At 49.6% G+C, this 20,809-nt stretch overlaps 2 protein-coding genes and 2 non-coding genes across 9 annotated transcripts in view; all 4 read left to right on the forward strand.

Moving 5' to 3' along the window:
* Positions 1-337: 337 nt before the first annotated feature.
* ATP5F1B (ATP synthase F1 subunit beta) lies at positions 338-9,022 on the forward strand. Its single transcript, XM_003824908.5, has 10 exons — positions 338-1,399; positions 1,881-2,063; positions 2,279-2,453; positions 3,283-3,404; positions 3,654-3,838; positions 4,410-4,568; positions 4,661-4,783; positions 7,002-7,214; positions 7,890-8,091; positions 8,774-9,022. Exons 1-10 carry the CDS (start codon positions 1,273-1,275, stop codon positions 8,872-8,874), a joined length of 1,590 nt encoding a protein of 529 aa, XP_003824956.1. The 5' UTR covers positions 338-1,272; the 3' UTR covers positions 8,875-9,022.
* LOC112436794 (small nucleolar RNA SNORD59) lies at positions 2,133-2,207 on the forward strand. The gene has a single exon (XR_003025485.1). It is a non-coding gene; the product is annotated as a small nucleolar RNA SNORD59 (small nucleolar RNA).
* On the forward strand, positions 3,491-3,561 carry LOC112436795 (small nucleolar RNA SNORD59). The gene has a single exon (XR_003025486.1). It is a non-coding gene; the product is annotated as a small nucleolar RNA SNORD59 (small nucleolar RNA).
* A 1,285-nt stretch (positions 9,023-10,307) lies between the features above and the next one.
* Positions 10,308-20,809, forward strand: part of BAZ2A (bromodomain adjacent to zinc finger domain 2A) — a 43,554-nt gene continuing 33,052 nt past the window's right edge. For 4 of the 6 annotated variants that reach the window (XM_014347118.5, XM_014347119.5, XM_055095512.2 and 1 more), the window contains exons 1-2: positions 10,308-10,374; positions 10,898-11,009. In XM_014347118.5, the coding sequence (XP_014202604.2) occupies positions 10,333-10,374; positions 10,898-11,009 (154 nt within the window). In that variant the 5' untranslated portion in view covers positions 10,308-10,332. Of the gene's footprint in view, positions 10,375-10,846; positions 11,010-16,357; positions 16,448-16,741; positions 17,099-20,092; positions 20,191-20,809 lie in introns of those variants that run through there. The other 2 variants (XM_034935632.3, XM_063593412.1) reach the window with 2 other exon arrangements.

Consider the following 20,809-nt stretch of genomic DNA (forward strand, 5'->3'; position numbering starts at 1 on the left):
ATATATTTATTTTATTTTTTGAGACAGTCTCACTCTGTCGCCCAAGCTGGAGTGCAGTGGCGCTATCTCGGCTCACTGCAAGCTCCGCCTCTCGGGTTTACACCATTCTCCTGCCTCAGCCTCCCAAGTAGCTGGGACTACAGGCGCCCGCCACCACGCCCGGCTAATTTTTTGTATTGTTAGTAGAGACCGGGTTTCACTGTGTTAGTCAGGATGGTCTCGATCTCCTGACCTCGTGATCCGCCCGCCTCGGCCTCCCATAGTGCTGGGATTACAGGCATGAGCCACCGCGCCCGGCTAATTTTTGTATTTTTACTAGAGACGGGGTTTCACCATGTTAGCTAGGCTGGTCTGGAACTCCTGACCTCAGGTGATCCACCTGCCTCGGCCTCCGAAAGTACTGGGATTACAGGCGTGAGCCACCGCTCCCAGCCTACCCTAAGAATTTCTATTCACATTTCATAGCTGAGGTCTCTCAGCTTCCTTCAAGGTGGACAATTCTGTATCTCTAGGTGACCCAAATTTATCCCCTCGTCTTTCGTGCACCCAGTTTATGCTAACCAGGAACCATCACATTATTGCATTGTTTGTTCACCTGGACCTTAAAAGGAAGGTTCTTAGTCTTATTTATCTTATTATTGAGTCTCCTCAATGCCCAGCTAAAGTACTGGTTACATTAGTTTCTTTCATTTTAATAGGTTTAAATGATAAAGATCCTGTCTAGGTTGCTAATCTGTGCAATCGCCTGGGAGCTTGCAATCTCACTACTTCGAGAGAAAAACCTTATTTTGGCTCTAAAGAGGGCTCCTGACTTCGCCACGCTCACCTTCAGTGGTGCTTCACCGCACTACCACTTCCCTAACCACCGCCCCTATGGCTGTCACCTAGATCAAGGACCTATCTAAGGAGAAAGCCCAAGGACAGGCAAAGACAGGCCACGCACTTTCAACAGGAACTCGGCCCCTTTCCTAAACGTAGTTCCTCTGATTACCCTGTCCAACGGACGTCGCTATGATCCAATTAAGTTTTGAGGCTCAGAGTGACGCCCTCTAACCTCACATTGTCCAATAAAAAAAGGAGTTTCAGATTAGCACCAGTTTTGACCAATGGATGAGAAGATCAGCGTGTATTAACCTGTAGAAGCAGCACAGAGAATGATGAGCAGCCAGTTCACCCAATGGACCTGCCTACTGCAGCGTAGGCCTCGCCTCAACGGCAGGAGAGCAGGCGGCTGCGGTTGCTGCAGCCTTCAGTCTCCACCCGGACTACGCCATGTTGGGGCTTGTGGGTCGGGTGGCCGCTGCTTCGGCCTCCGGGGCCTTGCGGGGACTCACCCCTTCAGCGTCGCTGCCCCCAGCTCAGCTCTTACTGCGGGCCGCTCCGACGGCGGTCCATCCTGGTAAGTGCTTTTCTCTAGGAGCTAACGTTCCATTTTGCCGCCCCATGACCTTGAGCCGGGGAACGATGGTAGCTCGGGCCTAAGGGATCCGTGGTGTTAAAAGGATGCCTGGAGCCGCGTCTTGCTCTCTAATGGCTGGAGAACAAGAATGGGACACATAGGAGGTTTCTTCGACCCAGCTCTGTCCCATTTTGTATAAAGTTCTTTGTGTGACGGAAAAGGTGCGGGCAGGTGCGTTAACCTTCCGGTTGAATAGGGGTACTGAACTCTCGAAAAATGGGGTCTTGTGCATGCGGATGGGAAGGCTGTGCAGGCGCTTTATCGATCGCTGCGCGGCCTTCTCTCTTGGACACGCGTTCCGTACAAGCGGAAAGAGGCCTGACTTCGGCTGAGTTTTCCTCTCCTTGTGTGTTAAGTCCTGGCTTCCGATGACCTTTAACTGGCCTGACCCCAGCTCCTTCCAATATCTTTTGTCTGTTAGTCAGGGACTATGCGGCGCAAACATCTCCTTCGCCAAAAGCAGGCGCCGCCACCGGGCGCATCGTGGCGGTCATTGGCGCAGTGGTGGACGTCCAGTTTGATGAGGGACTACCACCAATTCTAAATGCCCTGGAAGTGCAAGGCAGGGAGACCAGACTGGTTTTGGAGGTGGCCCAGCATTTGGGTAAGTAGAGTTTGTTAGGAATAGTAAAGACCTTGTGTAGCCCAAATATCCCCAAAACCAAGCTGTCTCCCTTCTATGATGATTTTATCAAAATGACTTTCGTTCTTCTGAGTTTGCTGAAGCCACATTTAGGTACTGAGAAGGAGTCTTGGTCGACTTAGGTCTTGATACCAATTTATCCTTATGTATAACCCTGCGATGCCTGTATCTAACAGGTGAGAGCACAGTAAGGACTATTGCTATGGATGGTACAGAAGGCTTGGTTAGAGGCCAGAAAGTACTGGATTCTGGTGCACCAATCAAAATTCCTGTTGGTCCTGAGACTTTGGGCAGAATCATGAATGTCATTGGAGAACCTATTGATGAAAGAGGTCCCATCAAAACCAAACAGTAAGTTGCTCTTATTGCATCTATGCACAAAGGAACTTCTGTTATTTGCAGTTTTACACATTAAGGTGACACGTTCTCCTAAAGCAGAATTTTTCTTCTGATACGTTAGATTATTAAAATTACACAGTGCAGTTTCACCTGAATAAATTAGGATGCAGAATTTCTGATTGACAAAAGCCTACTACTTGAGGTTTTTTTTTTTGAGAGGGAGTTTCGCTCTCGACTCACTGCAACCTCCACCTCCCGGGTTCAAGTGATTCTCCTGTCTCAGCCTCCTGAGTAGCTGGGATTACAGGTGCATGCCATCATGCCCGGCTAATTTTTGTATTTTTAGTACAGATGGGGTTTCACCATGTTGGCCAGGCTGGTCTCGAACTCCTGATTTCGGGTGATCCGCCCCCTCCCCCCACCTTGGCCCCCCAAAGTGCTGGGATAACAGGCATGAGCCACTGCGCCCGGCTAGTTGAGTATTTTTAAGACTCGGTCTTATGGCTTAGGTTTAGGAGTCTCCAAAACTTGTAGGTTTTTGTATTTGCTATTGCTATGTGAGGGAATGCTGTTAGGTTAAGGCTCAGTAAAATGAAAAATTTATGACAGTTAAAGTCAGGGAATGGGATTATTGTTTCCTAAGATAATAATTTTCTTTATTGCAGAAAGTTGGGTTAGATCCTAGATGATAGTTTATCTGATTTATGTAACAAAGGGGAGGTAAGACTGTGGTTCCTCAGGTAAAGGGATGGACTTGAGAGTTGATAGGGAGGGATATATAAGATTATCATTTGCTTTCAACAAGGTGAATAGATAACTATCCTCTCTTCTACCTTTACAGATTTGCTCCCATTCATGCTGAGGCTCCAGAGTTCATGGAAATGAGTGTTGAGCAGGAAATTCTGGTGACTGGTATCAAGGTTGTCGATCTGCTAGCTCCCTATGCCAAGGGTGGCAAAATTGGTATGTTATTAAGGGGTACATATTTTCCAACCCTAATATGGGAGGAAAAACTCATACAATGTTATGAGTGGATATTGACATCTATTCCTCACTGATGAGTACGTTCTGACTTTCGTTCTTCTGAGTTTGCTGAAGCCAGATGCAATTTCTGAGAAGGAATAGGATGGAAGGAAGCAATTACTTTTTTTGAAGTTTGCTTATTTAGGAAAGCAGAACTCTTAAATATTCTTTCTTTTCAACCTCTTATAGGGCTTTTTGGTGGTGCCGGAGTTGGCAAGACTGTACTGATCATGGAGTTAATCAACAATGTCGCCAAAGCCCATGGTGGTTACTCTGTGTTTGCTGGTGTTGGTGAGAGGACCCGTGAAGGCAATGATTTATACCATGAAATGATTGAATCTGGTGTTATCAACTTAAAAGATGCCACCTCTAAGGTAAGCATTGAGCTAATTGATGTCCACGTGGTAGTTACGCCAGGAAACTATTGCCAACTGAAGCCATGTTCTATATTTTCTATTTAATTTTTTTTTCTTTTTAAGAAAATGTTAATATTTTCATTTTCGTGTCCCAGGACCTACAAAGGAAACCTGTTAGTGTTTTCCCCCCCAACTTCCAATACACAAATGGACATTTTCTTTCCTCTTTGATACTGACATTAAATAACATTTCCAGGTTTTCTTTTTGGTAGATAGTCCCATCATTTGAAAGCTAATTTTGGGAGGGCTGGATTGGACATGGTACATATGTTTCAGTTAAGCCTATTTTGTACTTTTCACTTAACTTGAATAGGTTTTTATTTCCTTTCTACTATAGTTTTGCCTTACTAATATAAGAAGCTGTCTTTTTTTTTTGAACTGCATCTCTAATAGGGAAAAGAAACTTGCACACAAAAACGCTGACACCTTCTGAGAAAGGATCTGTGGTCGTTTCTCCGATTTGGGAACCTTCAGTATGTGGCTTCTCTACTCCTTTGTCAGGTTTTACGATTATGTATGATTACTGCAGGTAGCGCTGGTATATGGTCAAATGAATGAACCACCTGGTGCTCGTGCCCGGGTAGCTCTGACTGGACTGACTGTGGCTGAATACTTCAGAGACCAAGAAGGTCAAGATGTTCTGCTATTTATTGATAACATCTTTCGCTTCACCCAGGCTGGTTCAGAGGTAAGAGGGAAGGCTTGAGAGGACCTGGTTCATCTGGCCTTTCTTCGGATGAGGCTAAGGATGTAGACGCCTAAGACCTTTTTTTCTTTTAGGTGTCTGCATTATTGGGCCGAATCCCTTCTGCTGTGGGCTATCAGCCTACCCTGGCCACTGACATGGGTACTATGCAGGAAAGAATTACCACTACCAAGAAGGGATCTATCACCTCTGTACAGGTAAGAAAAATTACATAGATGAAGATCTGATTTGTATAAAGGCAGGGTGCAGTGGTGCATCTCAGCTACTGAGGAGGCTGAGGCAGGAAGATTGCTTGAGCCCAAGAGATCAGCCTGGGGAACAAAGCTGTATGTATGTAGAGAGATGTATAAAACTGACTGGGCCAGGCGTGGTGGTTCATGCCTGTAATACCAACACTTTTGGAGGCTGAGGTACGCGGATCATGAGGTCAGGAGTTAAGAGACCAGCCTGGCCAACGTGGTGAAATCCCGTCTCTACTAAAGATACAAAAAATTAGCTGGGCGTTGTGGCAGGCGCCTGTAATCCCAACTACTCAGAGGCTGAGGCAGGAGAATCGCTTGAATCCGGGAGGCAGAGGTTGCAATGAGCCAAGATTGGGGCACTGCACTCCAGCCTGGGCGACAGAGTAAGACTCTGCCTCAAAAAATAAAAAAAAAATAAATGAAGGTATACATTTAAATGTAGATCACAAAGCAATGGTTTCTAGTCTGAGTGGAGTCCAGAGCTATATGGAAACTGAGCATTAAATATTTACTGTATTAGGGCTGAGTGCAGTGGCTCACACTTGTAATTCCAGCACTTTGGGAGGCCAAGGCAGGCGGATCATGAGGTCAGGAGATCAAGACCATCCTGACTTAACACAGTGAAACCCCATCTCTACTAAAAATACAAAAAATTAGCTGGGCGTGGTGGCACCTGTCTGTAGTTCCAGCTACTCGGGAGGCTGAGGCAGGAGAATTGCTTGAACCTGGGAGGCGGAGGTTGCAGGAGGTTGTGGTGAGCTGAGATTGGGCCATTCACTCCAGCCTGGGTGGCAGAGTGATAATCCGTCTACAAAAAAAAAAAATTTACTGCATTAATGTACTATACATTTTCAAATATATATAGATGGGATATATAGTAAAATTGCATAAATTTTACATATAGTAAAAATGTGGCTAAACTGTAGGAACTTTTCATGATTCAGTGTAATGAACTATTGTGCAAGAAGTTTTTTGTTCTTGTTTTTAATTCTTTTTTTTTTTTTTTTTTTGAGACGGAGTTTCACTCTCATTGCCCAGGCTGGAGTGCAATGGGCGTGATCTGGGCTCACTGCAACCTCCACCTCCTGGGTTCAGGTGATTCCTTTGTCTCAGCCTCCTGAGTAGCTGGGATTATAGGTGCCCGACACCAGGCCCGGTTAATTTTTGTATTTTTAGTAGAGACGGGGTTTCACCATGTTAGTCAGGCTGGTCTTGAACTCCTGACCTCAGGTGATCTGCCTGACTCAGCCTCCCAAAGTGTTGGGATTATAGGCTTGAGCCACTGTGCCCGGCCTCTTTTTAATTTTTTAATTTTTTATTTTTTTGAGACGGAGTCTGTCGCCTAGGCTACAGTATGGTAGCACAATCTTGGCTCACTATAACCTCCACCTCCTGGGTTCAAGCGATTCACCTGCTTCAGCGTCCTGCATAGCTGGGATTACAGGCATGCGTCACCACGCCTGGCTAATTTTTGTTTTTGTTTTTGTTTTTTTTTAGTAGAGACCCCCATCTCTACTGGTGTCGAACTCCTGACCTCGTGATGTGCCCTCCTTGGCCTCCCAAAGTGCTGGGATTATAGGCATGAGCCACCATGCCCGGCCCCCAGCCTCTTGTTTTTAATTCTAAAAGTGGGCATTAAAATAGTTAAAATAAAAGATGAAGAACAAAAAGAATGATACTAAAAATTCTTCCATCATGGCTGAGAGACCAGATAATCTGTCAGCTTATTCAGCAGGTATTAGGGGTGGTAAGAAGGGTCTTTTGAGTGCTAAGAATATGGAGTGAGATGATAAAGATAGGTCAGAAAGGGGGATGGCTTAAGTAAAATTACTTTGGTTCGCTGGGCGTGGTGGCTCACGCCTATAATCCCAACACTTTGGGAGGCCAAGGCGGGTGGATCACGAGGTCAGGAGTTCAAGACCAGCCTGGCCAAGATAGTGAAACCCCGTCTCTACTAAAAATACAAAAAAATTAGCTGGGTGTGGTGATGGGCACCTGTAGTCCTAGCCACTCGGGAAGCTGAGACAGAGAATTGCTTGAATCCGGGAGGCAGAGGTTGCAGTGAGCCGAGATTGCACCACTGCACTCCAGCCTGGGCGACAGAGCGAGACCCTCTCAAAAAAAAAAAAAAAAAATTTATTTGGTTCCTGTTCTTCATGGGATCTCACTTTAGGCTATCTATGTGCCTGCTGATGACTTGACTGACCCTGCCCCTGCTACTACGTTTGCCCATTTGGATGCTACCACTGTACTGTCGCGTGCCATTGCTGAGCTGGGCATCTATCCAGCTGTGGATCCTCTAGACTCCACCTCTCGTATCATGGATCCCAACATTGTTGGCAGTGAGCATTACGATGTTGCCCGTGGGGTGCAAAAGATCCTGCAGGTGAGTATATTACTATGTGGGATCAGTGTCCGGAAAGTCAAAAAGAGGGCCTGTGGGGACTATATGAGGACTGGATCTTTCTTAGTGATTTGTTTTGGAGCAAGGAAAGTTGAGGCTGGCAATTGCTAGTGAGAGCTAATGAGGTCTCTTGAGTTTCCAGGTACTTAACGCTTTGGAATGCAATATTTTTCTTTCTTTCTTTTTTTTTTTTTTGAGATGAGTCTCGCTGTGTCTCCCAAGCTGGAGTGCAGTGGTGCCATCTCGGCTCACTGCAACCTCCGCCTCCCAGGTTCAAGCGATTCTCCTGCCTCAGCCTCCTGAGTACCTGGGATTACAGGTGCGCGCCACCATGCCTGGCTACTTTTTGTATTTTTAGTAGAGACCAGGTTTCATCAGTTGGTCAGGCTGGTCTCGATCTCCTGACCTCATGATCCACCCACCGTGGCCTCCCAAAGTGGTGGGATTACAGACGTGAGCCAGTGCGCCCAGCGGAATGCAATATTTTTCTAACAGCACCAAGCTAGGACTATGGAGAACAAGACACTGATCTTTCTTGGCTGAGGGCCCTCATAACACCACCACCTTCTCTGCCCCCTAGCATGTAACTTTCCCTTTGTTAGCTTGTCCAAATTAAAGGAATGAGAATACTTAACTCAGTCTTCTTTTTTCTCATAGGACTACAAATCCCTCCAGGATATCATTGCCATCCTGGGTATGGATGAACTTTCTGAGGAAGATAAGTTGACTGTGTCCCGTGCACGGAAAATACAGCGTTTCTTGTCTCAGCCATTCCAGGTTGCTGAGGTCTTCACAGGTCATATGGGGAAGCTGGTACCCCTGAAGGAGACCATCAAAGGGTTCCAGCAGATTTTGGCAGGTGAGATTTTGAGTACAAATCTTGAATGTTTACTGTGCTGTGGTCCCATTCCAACAACCGTCAAGCAATATATGTAATATACTATGCTTAATTATATTTTTTAATTTAAAAAACAAACTTTCCCATTGATTTTGTTTGAAAATACTCTACATTTAATTTGAGTGTGATTTGTTACTTGATTCTCTAGCTCCCTTTTATTTTATGTGTATTTTTTGAGACTGAGTCTCTGTCGCCCAGGCTGGAGTACACTGGTGCAATCTTGGCTCACTGCAACCTCCACCTACTGGGTTCAAGTGATTCTCCAGCCTCAACCATCCAAGTAGCTGGGATTACAGGCACACGCCACCACGCCTGGCTAATTTTTGTATTTTTAGTAGCCATGGGGTTTCGCCATGTTGGCTGGGCTTGTCTCGAACTCCTGACCTTAGGTGATCCGCCTGCCTTGGCCTCCCAAAGTGCTGGGATGACAGGTGTAAGCCACCGTGCCTGGCCCATGTGTTCTTAATTTGTACTGTATCATGTCTTGTAAATTTGATTTGTGAGGGAAATTTAAGCTTTCTAAGATGACATGAATTCATCACATTCTAACTGATGGCCTGAAGTGGTGAGGAATGTTACACGATGCAGAAAGTTGATATCCCTCCGCTTCTTACTCTTTTTTTTTTTCTCCCCCGTCATACAGGTGAATATGACCATCTCCCAGAACAGGCCTTCTATATGGTGGGACCCATTGAAGAAGCTGTGGCAAAAGCTGATAAGCTGGCTGAAGAGCATTCATCGTGAGGGGTCTTTGTCCTCTGTACTGTCCCTCTCCTTGCCCCGAACCCAAAAAGCTTCATTTTTCTGTGTAGGCTGCACAAGAGCCTTGATTGAAGATATATTCTTTCTGAACAGTATTTAAGGTTTCCAATAAAATGTACACCCCTCAGAATTTGTCTGATTCTCTTGGTTCTGACAACATAGTCAACACTGAAGGGTTATGTATTTAATTTTAGTTTTAGAGACACGGTGTCTGGCTGTGTTGCCAAGACTGGTCTCTAACTCCTGGGCTCGAGATCTCCCACCTCAGTCTCCTGAGTAGCTGGGGCTACAGGTGTATGTAGTCTCACATCACCAGCACTGTTTTCAACAATTAGATTTTTAGAGTGGCTGTAAGAAGCAGTTTCAGCATGAAGTGGGCCATGTATGTTTGAAATTGGTCCTTAAAAATAGCCATTCTCTTTTGTTGATGGACAACCGTACCTCTTGTGAGGGGTTTCCTGTGGGTAGTGTGATCTTAGTAGGGCCTCAGTTTTGGGCCTTTTGTTCAATACAAATTGATTTTTTTTTTGGCCTCTATTCCATGTGGCACATCCCTACTTCTTGGTTAAAAATAGGCCTTTTTTGAAGGGCATATTGGGAAAAACTCGTTTTAGAAATAACTTATTTCCAGGGGTTAATCTGAGTTTAATGAATTAAATTTTCAAGAAATAGTGATGAAGAATACTGATCTTTGTTAAAATGGAATCAAAAGGGTTCTCTACATCTTGGTTAGGCCTTCATGTCTTCAGAAAGTGTACTTAACTACTTCCTGACATTTTGGGCAAGCCTAAATAAAAGTTGCTTGTGATTCCTTGAGGCTATGCAGAGGCATATAATACCATAAGGCCTAGTCCACCCTCTGTGAAGATCCCCTTATGAAAGTCCAGAAAAGATAATCTTACAAGGGAATAGCAATTTTCAGAGTTGCTGGCTTGGGCTTCTAAACTAATGAAGTTAGGTTATTTTCCCTTCATTTTAGCCGACTGAGAGGTGCAGGGGTAGAAGGTATATTTCACCATTTCAATTTAAAAGAAGCGTGCAAGGTCAGATTGGGTTCCTCTTGTGTTCTTTTCCGGGACCAGACCCATCCTACTGCCCTCTCGCGGTAGCACTGGAGACTCTGCAAGAACTCTGATCCCATTTTCAAATCCATGAAGGCCATTTGCTGGGATGTGGCTCTCAGTTAAAGACTGTTTACAGACCAGCTGGGGCTTTTGTCCTGGGGAGGAGCCTGTATCTACAAGCTCCACCCGCTGAGTCCATCAAGTTAGGTAGAAGCTGGGCGGGGACAAGCTGAGCTCCAATTCAGAGGCCCCTGGGGGCTGAAGGTTGGGGAGGGCTTTTGGCGCGGGGCCAGGGGTGGAGTAGGGGCCTCTAAGCTTCCTTCCATCTGCCTATGACGTCCTTGGCAGCAGCCTCTCCCGCAGTCTCTCCTGTGTCATGATCTGGACAGAAGGTGGAGCCCCTGAGCTGCTTGTGCTGGTAGTTTGCTCCTAGAAAAGCTGGGATTTGGGGAAATGCTGAGTTATGGGGGTGGGGACACTTCCTCTAGGTCCTGACTCTGGAGTGGGTAAGAAGCTGGTAGAAAAAGCCCTAGGGTACAGGTCAGCCCTTTCTGCTTTGTTTTCTCACGTCACCCGATACAGACCTGGGAACTGAAATCCTAAAGGTCTTTTGCACCCCTCCACCCCTTCCCCCAACATGTTCACGTCCTTCAGCGTTTATCGAGAACCTTCTCCCTCTCAGTAGCTGCAACTATTTGTTTCCTTCCCCCTTTGCCGGCCTCTTCTACCATGCCACTGGAGTGTCAACACAGCTCTCTAACCTTCCTCCATATTTCTCCTGGTCTGCCCTGTCCTCGCCTCCTCCCTCTCTCCACCCAGAGAAAGCCCCGCCCTTCCCTCCTCCCTCCCCACCCCAGTCTGTCACACAGGGACATCACCCTACAGCAGTTCAGGCTGTGTGGTTCGCAGGAAGCATACACTGGCTTTTTGATTCTTGCTAGTTCCCAGCTCACAGTTTGGGAGGATCCAACACCAACCTTTACGTGAAGTGGGGGCCCAAGGACAGTGAGGAGCTGGGTGGTCCCAGCCTGGAGCTGTGCCAGCCTGACATGGGTGAGTATGGGGACCAGCCCCGGGGAAGGCCTGAGGGATGCCTACTCCCTCCCTGGCTGACTCAGCAGGGGTGGGGCCTAACCTTTGCTCATTTGGGGGTTGAAGGAGAGGAAACAGGACTCTGGGGGACGGGGGGCACAGGGCTCAGCTAGCGAGGCTGCCGACCACGGGATCCTGAGTATGGGCAAGCCCCAGTTCTAAGGAAGAGCCTGAGACGCATCTTAGGCCAGGGCTTTCCCAGCCCCCTCCCCGCCGCCCCGTGGAGGATTGCCCCTTCTCCTCCCCATTTAAGCTGTTGAGATTCAAGGAAATTTTGACAGTACTCACTGCTAGCCCCCACAAAAGTAAAGCCGGCTTTTGGCAGTGCTGGAAGGTCTTTAAAATGCCTCCCCTCCCTCTCATTTTTCTAAGGCCTTTTAAGTCTGTCTTCTCTCCTCCCCCACCTTGACCCACCTTCAGGTGGGGGCTGCACTGAGCAGCTGCTTCCTGTTGCCCCAGAGACTGAAGCAAGGGTGGTGGTGGTTGGGGGAAAACTGAACCAAAGTCGATTCTCATGGTCCCACATCAGCCTCACTAGGGCTGCTATTGATGGCCCCCACACTACAGTCACTGAGGGCACTGAGTGGGAGGCAGGATTGAGGTTGAGAGGATAGGAGGTTTTTGCCTTCGTGGCTTCCTGATTCCAAAGGCCCCACAGCCGTAGGGATGGGGCCCTGAGGAGCTGAAACACGGGGAACCAGTTCACCTAGTAGGGCGCTGCGCGTGACCCCCAGCAGGCTCGGCCTTGAGTTCCCTCTCCTGCACCCCTAGGCCTCCTAGGAGCCCATGTAGCTCTTTCTGCCTTCCCCGGCCTCTTTTGTGAAGCGGTCTTTGCTGGTGCCCTGGGAGCGCGGGCAGAGCTCTCCCAAGTCCTTCCTTTCGGACCTACCACCATCCCCCACTTCACCGGAGAAGTTTCTGTCTCTTTCTGGGATCCGTTCTCTTCCTCCCATCTGGGATCCTTCCTGGTTCTGGCCCCTAGGAGACGCCACCCGCTATCCTCTCCCCCAGTGGATCCTTCGCGACTGCTCTCCTGAGCGGTTGTCCTCACCTCGGTAGCTCCTGCCCCTTTAAGCACCACCTCCTCCCCTCCGCCGCCGCCGGCCCAGGGCTGGGGGAGGAGGCGCAGCCGCCGCCCGGCTCGGCTACCTGCGCCTCTGCCGCCGCCGCCGCCGCCTGCGGCCCGGCCCTGCTCCAGGTGAGGCCCGGCACCCACCTCCAGCTCCGGAGTCCCTTGGCGGGCCGTTCCTGCGGTATCCTGCCCCGGGATCCCTGCTGCCCCGGGATTCGGGATCTGACTCTCCCCCTGAGGGAGCTGCCCTTCCTCTCTCCCCTGAACTATCTACTCGCCCATTTTCCCCCTGTCCTCCGCGACCGGAATCCGGAGGCTTCTCACGCCTCTCCGCCATCGTCTCCCGAGTACCTTTCCTATTCTGGGCCCAGGATCTCCCCCTCCCCCGCGCCTTCTTCGCCAGAAAAATCTCCCGCGGTCTGGGTTTCGCCTCCTCCCCTCTGAACTAGCGCTTTCCCACGCCTTCCTAACCCCAATGGGAGGGGGGATACCCACCCCAACTCCTCTCCTTCCCCGTAGTAAGGGGGGCGGGGGAGCAACATCGACAGCACTATCTGTCCCTGCTCCGCTCAGCCCTTTAAGTTCAGCTAAGTCCCATCTAAACCTTTTCTGTAGTCCTCACCCCACCCTACGTCTCCGGGAGCTTGGGGTCCAACCTCAGCACCGCCTACTGAGCCCAGGTGGGAAGGACTCTCCTCCTGGGCCTAGGGTTGGTCGGTGCAACCTAGGAAGGCCCCTCCCCCAGAACCTGGGAGCTGGGGGCCAGGGCGCTGCCGGAATCTTGTGCTTCAGGGCCTCAGGGACAGTTGGGAGAGAGTGCGTGGGGAGCTGGGGCTAAATCTCTAAGAGAGTTGGGGCGATGGGGAAGGCAAGAGAAGTCCAGTCTTCTCTGTTCAGATGCAAAGGAAGCCCCCCGACTCCCTAGGAAATAGGGGCTTTCTCTAACTTCCAGGACCACCATAGAGAATCCCATTGGGAAGTTTGGAAACAAGACTGTGTGAATCTGAGGAGCCATCTGTCGACTTAAAGGGGAGAAGGGGGCCGGGTGGAGTGGTGCTCGCCTGTAATCCCAGTACTTTGGGAGGCCAAGGTGGGCAGATCACTTGAGGTCAGGAGTTCGAAACCAGCTTGGGCAACATGGCAAAACCTTGTCTCTACAAAATACACAAAAATTAGCCAGTCGTGGTGGCGTGTGCCTGTAATCCCAGCTACTCGGGAGGTTGAGGCACGAGAATCGCTTGAACCTGGCAGGCTTGAACCTGGCAGGCGTAGGTTGCAGGGAGCTGAGATCACAACACTGCATTCCGGCCTGGGTGACAGAGCAAGACTGTCTCAAAACAAAACAAAACAAACAAACAAACAAACAAAAGTGGGGGAAGAAGGGGAGGGGTGTGGTCCTTGTGATGTGTTATGGGAGAATCTAGCCTTCCCAGAATGTAGAGGGGGTAAAGACTTTTGCTTTAACCTGGTGGGGGGGTCTAGTTGGAATGGTTACCCGGCTAAGAGCCATCTCCCTGCTAGACAGATCCTGTTAACAGTATGATCCATTCAGCCAGTGAGGGGAAGGCAGGTCTTTAATAATTATCCCACCTCCATTAGAGAATTCCCCCTCCACCCCCAGTCCAGCTGCGCCCCTAGCTATGCTCTTTCATTTCCCACTCCTCACTTCCAGAATTAGGGGACTGGCTGCCAAGATCTGCTTCAGACTCTTCTAAGTCATGTTTGGAGGGGGTGCTGGGGGGAGGAGAGGGTGTTCAGCAGTGGTGTTTGGGGTTGGATGCCAGGAGTATCTGGTGGGGGAGAGGGAAGGATGTAGAGGGATGCAAACGAATCCCCTTCTCTCTCTTCCTCCTCCCAGCCCTAGCCATCTGGCTACAGAGTGGAGCCAGGCACTGTGGCAGCTGACCCCAGAGTCAGGGAGGTGCTGCAGGAACACAGGGAGGGTGAGAAAGGGGGAGCAGGTGCTAATTTGTCCCTCCCCATTCTCTTCATGACTAGTCCACTGGCCTGGCTTGAGGGAGGTTCAGCCTATTCCCTGGAGACTCTCCTTACAAGTTGCTGATAAAATGACCATTTGCCCCTTCCCCTTTCTAGTAGCTTCCTGAAGGGAAATGGGTGGGGAAAAGAGAGGTGGGTGGGTGATCAGCCACATCTGATGGGATTGAGGAATGTTTCGGGACATTTGGGGTCAGTCTGCCCTCTCTCGTCTGGATGGGGGGAGAAGCACAGCTGCAGCATGGGGTGACTTCTAGCAAGAAGTAAACATCCAGCTGTTGGGCACACTGTCACCCCAACCTCATCCTTCCTCAGAGCAAGGAAGATCCTGATTAGATGAGATGAGGCGGGGTCTCATTCAGGAATGAGGATGATTGTAGTCTTTCTGCACCAGATGGGAAGAATGGATCCTACCTCGTTTTCTTTTCTAATCCCAAGTGGTCCTCTCCTATCCAACACCCCTCTTCCTAACCGCTCCTGGCTGGAATAGTCCTAAAGGTTGCCCTGGAGACTAGGCCTGGGGCTCGGAAGGGGTGGGGGCGGTCAGTGGGGCACAGGAGTAACCGGCTCTTCCGGAGCAGAGTGGAGCCAGCGGTGGGTGTGTGTGGGTGTGGGGAGGGGCGTGGCTACACCCGTCTGACGGGCGCAGGCTCCTCCCCTGCCTGCCCAGTCCCCGACTGGCCCCCTTTAAGATTGGGAGCAGGAGGTAGGAAGATTCTCCCTCATCTGCTCTGGAAAAGGGCAGGGAAGACAAAGGGATACCAGCTTCCTTACCCACACCCCCATCCCGCCGCCCTTGAGGCCTCAGTTTTATGCCTTTCTTCACCTGCCTTAATTTTTTATTTGGGGATAGAGAGGCATTTCTTAGCAGAAGTTTGCCAGAGCCCTCCTTTCTCCAGAAGGAAGGAAACCTCTACCCTGAGTGTGACCTCTACTTACTCAGGGACTTGAGGTCAGCAGGCTGTTGGAGGAGTATTTTTTTTTTCCCCAAGGTGACCTGTAAATCTGTTGTTTTGACAGGGAGGAGAGAAGGGTTTTGGTTTCCACCTGCCTATTCCCTCCACTGGTAATCTACTTATCTCGAGAGAGGAAGAGAAACCCCCTTAGCCTTCTGTGTCTGTGGCCCACACACTCTGTGAGCCTTTGCTAAAGCTAGCTTCCTTCTTATCCTTCTGAGCCATTTGTAGTGGGGGGGGGGGGGGAGGGGTGGAGTCTTTCCCCAAAATTCAGGAAGAGCCCACCCCTCTGTGGAGTAAGGAAATCCAATGTAGACTGGTGGATCTCACCCCCCAACTCTGCCCATTTTTCAGATCTCTTTCCTCCTCAGACCCCCAGAGGAAAACGTATTTGTTGACACCCCCCCAACTTGCCAGAGTTTCATCATCCCCACTCTGTTGCTTTTCCAGAATATTCAGCAGCCTGAGCTTTGCACAGTTTAGGCAATTGTTTCTAGAACTGCATTGCATTGAATTAAATGGGAATTATCTTCAAGGCTGCAAAGTGTTGAGTTGCAAGGAAAGGAAACCTGGTTTCCTTTCCTGTCATATTTTATCCACTGTTTGACATTGAAGAAGTCATTGAACCTCTTTGGGTCTTAATTTCTTCATTTGATGAAGGAGAGAAGGTTGAATTAGAATTTTTTTTTTTTTTTTTTTTTGAGATAGAGTCTCCCTCTGTCACCCAGGCTGGAGTGCAATGGCGCGATCTCAGTTCACTGCAACCTCCGCCTCCCGGGTTCAAGCGATTCTCTTGCCTCGGCCTCCTGAGTAGCTGAGATTACAGGGGCACGCCACCACGCCCAGCTAATTTTTGTATTTTTAGTAGAGACCGGGTTTCATCATGTTGGTCAGGCTGGTCTTGAACTCCTGACATCATGATCCACCTGCCTCGGCCTCCCAAAGTGCCGGGATTACAGGCGTGAGCCACCGCGTCCGGCCTGAACTAGAAATTCTCTAAGCTCTAACATCATATGACACTGTTCTTCATCCTGGTGCCCTGCAGTGGACATTTTAGGTGACAGCCAAACTCTAGTCCTCTGCTAGATTTTACTTTTCTGAGTTTTCACACAGTTATGTAGCCCTGTCAGAAAAAAATTCCCAGAACCATAGAATGGGTGGACATTTGTGGCATCTTTTTGCTGATTAGTTTTCAGCTTATCCTTTACTTCTCTGACTGCATTTAGGCTACACTCAGGTCTTTGCTGTCTGGTTCCAGAGCCGAACGTTCTTTCCCCCACGCACAGGAATCTTTCCTTTCCGGTGACCAGGGCCCTGCAGATGTCGCCAGGAAAGTGGTGATCCAGGCAGGACCAGGCTGCACTGAAGGGACAGAGGTGAGTGGGTGGCTGACTCTTGCCTCTCCCCATCCCTTTACTGAATCGCGACCTGAGTGACTAACCTTTCTATTTCCACGTTTCCATTACCCTACCTGGGAAATAACTGCCCCCGAAATTCCCCTGACTCTTACCCCTACCAGCCTGTTAGAGAAGTGGCACCTGCCTTTGGGCCTAGACGTTTGGTCTAGTCTTTTAGGTTAACCTTGGGACTGTAGCATGCCTTTCAGTTTGCCCTGTGTGAAGCAGGACTACTGCCTCCATGAGATGCGGGTGCAGAGGGAGCTGCCAGGTGGGCAAGGTGGCCAGGGTTGCAGGAGGCACAGCGGCGCTAGGACCCAGGTCCGGGTCGGAAAGATGGGCTGGCGGGCTTTAGGACCCTGTGGCGGAGGCCGCGTGGGGAGACTCTCTCCCGGCCGAGGCTTCTCCGCCCCCTCCGGCTCCGACTCACTCCTCCCCCGCCGGCCATGTTGGCTCCTCTCGGGCCCCGCGGTTGAGCCGCGTCCCCCTCCCCCTTCCCGGACCCTGGACCCCAGACCCCCTCCCCAGCGGGCGTCTCCACCCCTTCTGGCGCCCGGAGCGCGGCCATGTGAACCGCTTGTACCCCGGGGAGAGACGAGCCCCGAGCCCGGCTGGACGCCGCTGCCTCAGGTTTGTGGGGTCTGTGGCCAGGGGCCTGAGGGGGAGGGAGCCCCGCTTTCATCCGAGGCTTCCCTCGGGGAACAGAAGCTCCAGAGCCGGCTTGAGCCTTGCCGGGGCGGGAAGCCGACGGGAGCTTATTTCCTGCGAGGATCCAACCCGAGGCGAGGGTCTCCTTGCTCTGGGGTCTGGGAGGAGAACAGGGCTGGTGGGGCTGCTGAGGACCCCGGACGGGGCCGCGGGGGCAGGAGGAGCTGTAGGGGCTCCCGGCGACAGTGAGGAGGCGGAGAAGCCGCCTGGCTGGTGGAGATGACTCCTGTGGGGGACTTGGGGTGGAATCCCCGGGAGGGGCTCCACCTCCTCGGGTGGGGGTGGGGATTGCCTGAGCGCGAGGGGTGGGTGAGGGGGTTCCCTTGGCGGGTTAAACGCTCCGTTTGCGGGGAGCTGGGCGTTTTGACTGTGGTGAGTGGAGGGCGGAAGGGGTTTCCAGGGGTCTGAGGGTGTCTCCCTCGGGGAGCGCACCCATTCTCTTGAGCGTGGAGATCAGGAGAGGGCCTTCCTTGCTGAGGGTGGTGCTGCGCTTGGCTTGGGGCCCTCGCGTCCCGGGAGAATCGCGCACTCCGGGGATGGAGGTTGATAGGGCTTCCGCCGAGGCTCTCCAATTTGAGCTGGGCTGAGGGGCAGAAGGGAAGAATAAAGAGGAATTCCTTTTTCCAAGGAGATTCCTCACTGAGGGGATCCCCGCTTCCGTGGCAGAAAGATGATACCGCATCATCCCTTTCTTTCCCGGTGTTCCCAGTTTTCAGGAGAAGGCAATGTCAATAGCAGTTGTCCTTTGTAGGGTTAATTGGAGTGAGAGATTTGTCTGCTTTGGGGGACGACGGAGGGGATAGCTTCCACCTCCATCTGTACACAAACAGCCCCTCCCCCAGCCTCCCGCAGGAAGTGGCCGGGAAATGGCAGCTGTGCGTTTGCTGCTGCGTGTCTTGTTGTTTTGAAATGTCCATTTTAATCAGATTTGGTTTCATTTTCTGAAGCCTTCTGGGCAAGCTTGGATCTTGCCAACCATGTGGTCCGAGAGACCTTTCGTTGGACTTTTTTTTTTTTTTGTAAACTTGTCAACTGGAAGTAGTCAACTTCAGTTGACTCACGTATCCCAATCCCTCCTCCAGAACATCTCTGTCTTCCTGTCTGGTTTCGTTTTGTTTTCCCTTGAGCTAGAGGTCATAGAGAAGCAAACTCCTATCTACCAGCGGGGTACGCTCTATATAAGTGATGCAAATTCCCTCAGCATAGAGAGCTGTCAGGGAGACTAGAGATCTTTTGTGGCACGAGTAGCTTCTTGGGGTCCTACTTTAGTATAGTTATTATGACAGTTTCTATATTGCAGAGCACCTGAGCAAGTGAGCTTGTGAAGAAGGGTAGATTCTGAGAAATGGACGAAGAGGAAGGGGTGAGGAAGATTTAACTATTAGATGGATTTGTGTGTCGGGGGTAGGGACTGATTAACAGACTGAGATTGGTGAACTCGGTCCTTGGTGGTGATTCTAGCCTAAGGGCAGCCCCTGTGGGAAGCTTGTTATTTGACTAAGGGTGCTGGAGATACTACCTTCTGCAGAATCAACTAATTAGAATAGTACAGTTTGTTATATGACTTACTCTTTAATCCATAAAAGAACGTCTCCCCTCTTATTCTTCTTGGAGATTGGTAAGCTTTTCCTCTGTTCCCTGCAAAGTCGTGCCCAGGTTTTTTTTTTTCTTTCTTTTCACTTGATAATCCCAGGATATTTCTCCTGTAACATATAGTGATGGACTGTGTGCTATGTCCCCAGGCATTTTGTGGCACACTGGATTTGGTTAGGGGCAACAGTTGGCCACAGAATTTATTTTTCTTTCTTTTCTTTTTTTTTCTTTCTGTCTTTTTTTTTTTTTGAGACGGAGTTTTGCTTTTGTCGCCCAGGCTGGAGTGGTGTGATCTTGTCTCACTGCAGCCTCTGCCTCCCGGGTTCAAGCGAGTTGCCTGCCTCAGCCTCCCGAGTAGCTGGGATTACAGGAGCCCGCCACCGCATCCAGCTAATTATTTTATTTTTAGTAGAGACGGGGTTTCATCATGTTGGCCAGACTGGTCTCAAATTCCTGACCTCAGGTGATCTACCCACCTTGGCCTCCCAAAGTGCAGGGATTACAGGTGTGAGCCACCATGCCTGGTCTTCTCTTCTTTTCTTTTTTTTTCTCTTCTCTCTTTTCTTTTCTCTTTCTTTCTTTCTTTTTTTTTTTTTTTTTTTTTTTTTTGAGACAGGGTCTCACTCCGATGCCCAGGCTGGAGTGCAGTGGCGCCATCATAGCTCACTGCAGCCCCGACCTCTTTGGCTCAAGTGATCCTCCTACCTCAGCCCCCTGAGTAGCTGGGACCACAGACACGCACCACCACACCCAGCTAATTTTTTGTAATTTTTGTAGAGGTGGGGTTTTGCCACTTTGCACAGGCTGGTCTTGAACTCCTGGGCTCAAGTGACCCGCCTGCCTTAGCCTCCCAAAGTACTGAGATTACAGGCATGAGCCACCATGCCCGGCCTATGACCCCAGGACCACAGGATTTTAGATTTTGAAAGATAAAGTTTTGTTTTTTTCTTTTTGTTTTGTTTTTTTTTTTTTGAGATGGAGTCTCGCTCTGTTGCCCAGGCTGGAGTACAGTGGCACCATCTCGACTCACTGCAACCCTCGCCTCCCAGGTTCAAGCGATCCTCCTGCCTCAGCCCTCCAGTAGCTGGAATTACAGGCATGCGCCACCATGCCTGGCTAATTTTTGTATTTTTAGTAGAGAAGGGGTTTCACCATGTTGGTCAGGCTGGTCTCGAACTTGAATTCAGCCTCCCAAAGTGCTGGGGTTACAGGCATGAGCCACCGGGCCAAGCCTTGAAAGATAACATTTTAAGATTATTTGGACTATTCCGAAAACTCCGTAAGCCTGTCATTTAAATCATCTTTTCACTATTTATTTTCCAGGCAAAAACCCCTCCCACCTAGATGAAGATCCCTAGATTAAAGATCCAGTATGGGAGCAGATAGACACTTATGATTGTGTGAAAGTGGCATCATCACTAGTAAGATAGCATCATTGCTCTTCTCACTGGGGCTGTTGGGGTTTTTGATATTCTGGAAACAGTAAAAGCAAGTCCATCTGATGTCAGCATCCTTTTTCTTGCCCCTGATTAGTTCCTTTAAGTTGCTGTCTGATGGGGTTGATTTGATGCTGATTTTAAGTTCCCCTTTCTTCAGCCTTTGCTTACCTGAATTGGCACTTGACAGAACAGCAAGTTGATTTTCCCTGTTGGGGGTTAAAAGAGTAAAGAAAGGAGAGATAACTACTCTTGAGTCTTTGGACTTTTAAAAGAAAAGCTGATTTTGAGAAAATAATGATTTCATTTGATACGTGATTGAATTGGGAGCTGAATGAAGCAAACCTTTCATGGCCTTCTTATAAAATGGGTGCATTTTTCTGTCAGAGAAATATATTTCTTAATATTTCAAGCTTCTCGATGAAAGAAAAAATCTGAGGTGTAAAGAGAGCTGTATGGGCTGACCCCAGAGCCAGTCTAGAATGAAGGGTTCATCTTGTAGTCTTGCGGCTCTGGAATCAAGTATTACTGGGAGAGAAACAAAGCTTGTTAGCGTTACTGACAGTGTCTTCCTGCTGTTGACCTTTCTTGTCACCACTGAAGA

The sequence above is a fragment of the Pan paniscus genome, chromosome 10, assembly GCF_029289425.2.
Source record: "Pan paniscus chromosome 10, NHGRI_mPanPan1-v2.0_pri, whole genome shotgun sequence".
NCBI lineage: Eukaryota > Metazoa > Chordata > Mammalia > Primates > Hominidae > Pan > Pan paniscus.